The sequence below is a fragment of the Oncorhynchus gorbuscha genome, linkage group LG02, assembly GCF_021184085.1.
Source record: "Oncorhynchus gorbuscha isolate QuinsamMale2020 ecotype Even-year linkage group LG02, OgorEven_v1.0, whole genome shotgun sequence".
Classification (NCBI taxonomy): Eukaryota; Metazoa; Chordata; class Actinopteri; order Salmoniformes; family Salmonidae; genus Oncorhynchus; species Oncorhynchus gorbuscha.
This window is the reverse complement of record NC_060174.1, coordinates 47319231-47326895: the sequence shown is the minus strand read 5'-3', so window position 1 is coordinate 47326895 and position 7665 is coordinate 47319231. Positions and strand designations below refer to the sequence as shown.

Genomic DNA, 7665 nt, shown 5'->3' with positions numbered 1-7665 from the left:
TAAGAGACCGGAGGTTCGTATCCAGGAAATCGTGAGTTGCCCATATACCCGGGCCTCATTGCTGAATTCCACTGAGCCTTTTTGGAAAAGTTTGTTCAGCTTAATGCTCATGCAGTACTGGTCCCTTCAGACACAGTAAGCGGTTGCCACACTTGTCAGCCGGCTGTCATCAGCTGCTAAGGAGCAAATATGGCATGCTCTCCAATTGAAACAGATTCAATGTTGTACCATATCGGCTCTTCATGCACCATTGACTGAGTAATAATAATAGTAGTAGCTAATGAACAACATGTAAGCTTAGGTCCTTTCCAGCACAAGCAAACATACTCAAATCAAGTAGTCATTATTAAATAAAAATCTTTATTGAGGCCAAAGCATCAGTGAGGCTCTGGTGGTAGACTACTGTAGTAAGTCTCACCCGCACCAACAGGCAGAGCAAGCAGAAGTGGATAAAACCAAACCCTTTAGGAACTACAGTACTGTAACTGTACACAGCAGCACCACCACACCCACAGACAAGTTTGTGATTCAAATATTCTTGATTAAAATAAAATAAATCTCCTTTGGTCAGTTAACAGTACAAGGAGGCAATGCTTTGCTACTCCTTCCCAGGCTGTTGACAATGTATACCAGTTTTTTTTGCCTTAAGGCTGCACAAGAGTTGCAACGGCAATTTGGTTTCTGCTGTCAAACTCGCTCGTCACTACAGTGCTCTGAGGGGGCGTCTGGGTCTGGCTCGTAGTGGTAGCTTGGCTGAGGCTGGATGTCCAGTTCGTCCACCTGAGGGCCAGGGTGCATGTTGACCAGCTGGTCCTGGGGAATGTCCGCAGCGGCGGCTGCTAGGTTTGTGATGGACTTGCTCTTCACACACTGGAAGTCAACATGGCGGCTCTTGCCCTCCTCCTTCTCCCAAGACATGCGGATGAAGGGCCGCTGCACATAGTTGTAGATTACCTCTGGCCGGCCGCCGGGACGCTTCTTCACCTTCTCCTTGTAGGTGGGGTAACCTGGGAGGGTAAAAAGAGACAGTGACGTATGTTCTGTTCAAACACTTCGAAATACATGTATTATATTTATACATCAACTGTAGTCTAATTTTTTTAACCAAATTGAGGTAACCCTTTAGGTGATATTGAGTTGCTCTTATACCTGTATAATAACAGTTACTACTCTTCTAGTAACATTGACACATGCTGTAATGTAGCAATAAGATAAGGATTGCAGTATAGCGAGTGGTTCTGGTAATTACAGGATTACTATGCAGGTTTAAGAACTTAGTGTTATCAAATTTTAAAGACATGAAAGCAAACCTCTTGATTGACATTTTGTGGAAGGAAATTCAGTGATCCAGCATACCTTCAATTCCAAGTCTGATTTTCTTAAGTCCTCTGTCTTTTAATACTGATTTGGCAACATCTCGATTCTCTATGTACTTGAAGAATCTGTACAGTTTTGTGCTGTATATAACTGTAAATAAAAAGTCATACATATTACAAGAAACTGCACAGGCATTCAGCAATACATAACTATTAGGTGTTGGATTTAAAGGCCTACTGCACTCATTCTTAATTTCCAGGGTTTGTATCATATAACAGCTGATGAAACTTGTTTCTTTTTGACCATTAAGAAAAAACCACTACAGTAAGTAACTTGTCCAGAACTGACGCACTGGGCCTTTAACATTAGGGATACACATACCAGCCAAGGGTGTATAAACTACTTATGGATGATTGTTGAAATGGCTTGCTTGTACAATATTCCACATATACTATATCAGAGCCAGTGAGGCGAATGACCTAACTCACTCTGTGAATACTCCTCTCCCATCTGCGGAGGGTACTCCTCGTCCCAGTCCACCACGTCGTCGTCAGTCAGGACCACCACGTGACACTCCCTCTCTCCGTTCTGGGCGCTGGCGACCATCAGCGGCACCACCATCTCCTCCAAGTAGAACTCAAACTGACGCCTCGCTCCATCGTTGGACAGCTCGTGCATGAGTGCACCTAGAAGATAGGAGTGGGTGGTGTCAGTGGGACAAGGTCATGAAGAGTGCATCATAGTTCAGACCCCTTTACCTATTCAGACCCCTTTACCTTTCCCACATCGTTACGTAAAAGCTATTTCAAATATGTCCCTCATCCATCTACACACACGACCCCATACTGAAAACAAGCAAACAGTTTATTTTTTGTTAATACATTTGCTAAAGAATTGAAGTATTCAGACCCTTTACTCAGTACTTTGTTGCAGCACCTTTGGCAGTGACTACTACCTTGAGTATTCTTGGGTATGACTACAAGCTTGGCACTCCTGTATTTGGAGAGTTTCTCCCATTCTTCTCTGCAGATCCTATCAAGCTCTGTCAGGTTGAATGGGGAGCGTCGCTGCACAGCTACTTTCAGGTCTCTCCAGAGATGTTGTCCCGAAGCCACTCCTGCATTGTCTTGGCTGTGTGCTTAGGATCGTTGTCCTGTTGGACGGTGCACCGTCGCCCCAGTCGGAGGTCCTGAGTGCTCTGGAGCAGGTTATCGTCAAGGATCTACTTTGCTCTGTTCATCTTTCCCTCGATCTTGACTAGTCACTCAGTCCCTGCTGCTGAAAAACATCCCCACAGCATGATGCTGCCACCACGCTTCACTGTAGGGATGGTGCCAGGTTTCCTCCAGATGTGACATTTTGCATTCAGGCCAAAAAGAGTTCAACCTTGCTTTCATCAGACCAGAGAATCTTGTTTCTCATGGTCTGAGTACTTTAGGTGCCTTGGCAAACTCCAAGCGGGCTGTCATGTGCCTGTTACTGATGAGTGGCTTTCTTCTGGCCACTACCAGAAAGGCCTGATCAGTGGAGTACTGCAGACATGGCTGTTTTTCTGGAAGGTTCTCCCATGTCCACACAGGAGCTCTGTCAAAGTGACCATCGGGTTCTTGGTCACCTCCCTGACCAATGCCCTTCTCCCCGGATTGCTAGTTTGGCTGGGCGGCCAGCGGTAGGGAGAGTCTTGGTGGTTCCGAACTTCTTCCATTTATGAATGGAGGGCCCCATGTCCTAGAGTACCTTCAATGCAGCATAAATGTTTTGGTACCCTTTCCCAGATCTGTGCTTCGACACAATCCTGTCTCGGAGCTCTACGGACAATTCGTTCGACCTCATGGCTTGGTTTTTGCTCTGACATGCACTGTCAACTGTGGGATATATCACTAGCCACTTTAAACAATGCTACCTTATATAATGTTACTTACCCTACATTATTCATCTCATATGCATATGTATATACTGTACTCTACAACATCGACTGCATCCTTATGTAACACATGTATCACTAGCCACTTTAACTATGCCACTTTGTTTACTTTGTCTACACACTCATCTCATATGTATATACTGTACTCGATACCATCTACTGTATGCTGCTCTGTACCATCACTCATTCATATATCCTTATGTACATGTTCCTTATCCCCTTACACTGTGTATAAGACAGTAGTTTTGGAATTGTTAGTTAGATTACTTGTTGGTTATCACTGCATTGTCGGAACTAGAAGCACAAGCATTTCGCTACACTCGCATTAACATCTGCTAACCATGTGTATGTGACAAATAAAATTTGATTTGATTTGACCTTAATATAGACAGTTGTGTGCCATTCCAAATTATGTCCAATCAATTGAATTTACCACAGGTGGACCCCAAATTGTATAACCATCAAGGATGATCAATGAAACAGGATGCACCCGAGCTCAATTTGGATTCTCATAGCAAAGGGTCTGAATACTTATGAAAATAAGGTATGTTTATGTAAATAAATTAAATATTTGTAATACATTTACAAAAAAAAAATCAAATAACCGTTTTACCTTTTTCATTATGTGGTATTTTGTGTAGATAAATTATATTAATCCATTTTGGAATGTGGCTGTAAGGTAACATTTAAAAAAGGGAAGGGCTCTGAATACGTTCCGATTGCACTGTATATGTTCTCACACACACACACACACACAGGCTCACTCGCAGCAAGTCAACAAAACTAGGCACTCATCCACATTTCAAACAATGTCAATCAATGGCTACAGCAGTCAGTGACCCACATTGTGGAAACCTGCGATCATCTGAGTTGCATCAAATCTGTAGGCCAATATTGACCTGGTTTCAGAGCTGTGCATCATATCAACAACCTCACGACACTGAACACAGGCTAAATATTGCAGCTAATACAGAATGATATGGCATGAAATATTACACAGGAATATTCTGCCTAAAATGTAATAACCCATTATCAATGTACAGCAATGAGGGGGAAAGAGGGCATCATACAATATATACACACTCACTGAGGTCTCTACACTTGATGGTGCTGTAGTCAAAGGAGATGCAGAGGTAGTCACATGCTTCTCTCAGCTCAGGAATGGGGATCCCATCAGGACAGCAGATTATCCCAGATTTGTAGTAATCCTGCCATTTAAAAGTCACACAGGAAAAACAAAACGGGCAGCCATTACTGAGGCTGGTCTGCGCACACAGAACAGAGCCTTCCGACAACAGCAAATGTCAGCGACGTCACACTCCCCCCGCAGAGCTATTTACAGCCAGTGAAATATTGACAGAGTTCAAGTATAATGATGAAAATAAAAGGTATCGAGGCAGCAGCAGCGACGCGCAGCTATTCACAAGACAGCGTCGTAAACGGCTGTTAGCTTGCTCTGTGCCCTAAATGCTAATGCTGCCAGCCATGTTTTTTTCTTTCCCTGCTATTATGGTCGGGTCGCCTTTGATAGAAGAGCTCTTCACAATCACAGAACGGATCGGTACTACGAGACATTCAATACTGAAAATTCAAGGTAAGCATTGAAATCAAACACAGAAGTTCTTGCAGCAAACCAGAGTCCTGACTATCTACATTAGCATTTCTCTCCCCCATACAAAGAAGCATACAGATGTGAAATTGCTACTCTGGCACACAGTACTACCTCGGAGGCACACAGAGAGCTGCCCCTGATACTGTAATAAAGCCCAGAAACCTTATGATACACGCAAAAACAGATGCAATTACCTGGTTGTTCTCCTGCCCTGTGTCTCTGGAGACTTAAGTGGAATACCGGGGCAAACGGACACAAAAATGAAAGCACTAGCATGTTGTACAGTATTAGTAGCTCTGATCCCTGAAAATCTGCTTTACGTAACACTGCACAGATTATCTGCCCAGCATTTCCACACTTCCCCAAAAATACACAATGTCGGATGGATAACCGCGGAGATGTTTGTAAACGAGCTTACTTGTCAACGTATCACTTGACAGTAATTGCATACAAACGCAATACAAGTGTTTGAATAATACGAAAATGATGCCGCAATAATGTGCTAACAGAAAACAATGTATTGACCCCTATACATATGGCCACTCAAATCTGTGGCCATAACTCCACAACATAATTTAATAAATACATTGAGATAGTTCAGGATTTTGGCAATGATGCCCTTTATCTACTTCCCCAGAGTCAGATGAACTCATGGATAAAATGTGTATGCCTCTGCGTGCAGTTTGAAGGAAATTGTTAACTACATTTACATTACATTTAAGTCATTTAGCAGACGCTCTTATCCAGAGCGACTTACAAATTGGTGCATTCACCTTATGAGATCCAGTGGAACAGTCACTTTACAATAGTGCATCTAAATCTTAAAGGGGGGGTGAGAGGGATTACTTATCCTATCCTAGGTATTCCTTAAAGAGGTGGGGTTTCAGGTGTCTCCGGAAGGTGGTGATTGACTCCGCTGTCCTGGCGTCGTGAGGGGGTTTGTTCCACCATTGGGGGGCCAGAGCAGCGAACAGCTTTGACTGGGCTGAGCGGGAACTGTACTTCCTCAGTGGTAGGGAGGCGAGCAGGCCAGAGGTGGATGAACGCAGTGCCCTTGTTTGGGTGTAGGGCCTGATCAGAGCCTGGAGGTACTGAGGTGCCGTTCCCCTCACAGCTCCGTAGGCAAGCACCATGGTCTTGTAGCGGATGAGAGCTTCAACTGGAAGCCAGTGGAGAGAACGGAGGAGCGGGGTGACGTGAGAGAACTTGGGAAGGTTGAACACCAGACGGGCTGCGGCGTTCTGGATGAGTTGAAGGGGTTTAATGGCACAGGCAGGGAGCCCAGCCAACAGCGAGTTGCAGTAATCCAGACGGGAGATGACAAGTGCCTGGATTAGGACCTGCGCCGCTTCCTGTGTGAGGCAGGGTCGTACTCTGCGGATGTTGTAGAGCATGAACCTACAGGAACGGGCCACCGCCTTGATGTTGGTTGAGAACGACAGGGTGTTGTCCAGGATCACGCCAAGGTTCTTGGCGCTCTGGGAGGAGGACACAATGGAGTTGTCAACCGTGATGGCGAGATCATGGAACGGGCAGTCCTTCCCCGGGAGGAAGAGCAGCTCCGTCTTGCCGAGGTTCAGCTTGAGGTGGTGATCAGTCATCCACACTGATATGTCTGCCAGACATGCAGAGATGCGATTCGCCACCTGGTCGTCAGAAGGGGGAAAGGAGAAGATTAATTGTGTGTCGTCTGCATAGCAATGATAGGAGAGACCATGTGAGGTTATGACAGAGCCAAGTGACTTGGTGTATAGCGAGAATAGGAGAGGGCCAAGAACAGAGCCCTGGGGGACACCAGTGGTGAGAGCGCGTGGTGAGGAGACAGGATTCTCGCCACGCCACCTGGTAGGAGCGGCCTGTCAGGTAGGACGCAATCCAAGCGTGGGCCGCGCCGGAAATGCCCAACTCTGAGAGGGTGGAGAGGAGGATCTGATGGTTCACAGTATCGAAGGCAGCCGATAGATCTAGAAGGATGAGAGCAGAGGAGAGAGAGTTAGCTTTAGCAGTGCGGAGCGCCTCCGTGATACAGAGGAGAGCAGTCTCAGTTGAATGACTAGTCTTGAAACCTGACTGATTTGGATCAAGGTCATTCAGAGAGAGATAGCGAGAGAGCTGGCCAAGGACGGCACGTTCAAGAGTTTTGGAGAGAAAAGAAAGGGATACTGGTCTGTAATTGTTGACATCGGAGGGATCGAGTGTAGGTTTTTTCAGAAGGGGTGCAACTCTCGCTCTCTTGAAGACGGAAGGGACGTAGCCAGCGGTCAGGGATGAGTTGATGAGCGAGGTGAGGTAAGGGAGAAGGTCTCCGGAAATGGTCTGGAGAAGAGAGGGGATAGGGTCAAGCGGGCAGGTTGTTGGGCGGCCGGCCGTCACAAGACGCGAGATTTCATCTGGAGAGAGAGGGGAGAAAGAGGTCAGAGCACAGGGTAGGGCAGTGTGAGCAGAACCAGCGGTGTCGTTTGACTTAGCAAACGAGGATCGAATGTCGTCGACCTTCTTTTCAAAATGGTTGACGAAGTCATCTGCAGAGAGGGAGGAGGGGGAGGAGGATTCAGGAGGGAGGAGAAGGTGGCAAAGAGCTTCCTAGGGTTAGAGGCAGATGCTTGGAATTTAGCGTGGTAGAAAGTGGCTTTAGCAGCAGAGACAGAGGAGGAAAATGTAGAGAGGAGGGAGTGAAAGGATGCCAGGTCCGCAGGGAGGCGAGTTTCCCTCCATTTCCGCTCGGCTGCCCGGAGCCCTGTTCTGTGAGCTCGCAATGAGTCATCGAGCCACGGAGCGGGAGGGGAGGACCGAGCCGGCCTGGAGGATAGGG

At 46.4% G+C, this 7665-nt stretch overlaps 1 protein-coding gene across 6 annotated transcripts in view; it reads right to left on the bottom strand.

Moving 5' to 3' along the window:
- Positions 1-340: 340 nt before the first annotated feature.
- Positions 341-7665, bottom strand: part of btbd10a (BTB (POZ) domain containing 10a) — a 25596-nt gene continuing 18271 nt past the window's right edge. For all 6 annotated transcript variants that reach the window (XM_046311439.1, XM_046311430.1, XM_046311472.1 and 3 more), the window contains 4 exons: positions 4329-4449; positions 1806-2003; positions 1357-1467; positions 341-1007 (listed from right to left, as the gene is read on the bottom strand). In XM_046311439.1, coding sequence (XP_046167395.1) covers positions 688-1007; positions 1357-1467; positions 1806-2003; positions 4329-4449 — 750 coding nt within the window. In that variant the 3' untranslated portion in view covers positions 341-687. The remainder of the gene's footprint in view (positions 1008-1356; positions 1468-1805; positions 2004-4328; positions 4450-7665) is intronic.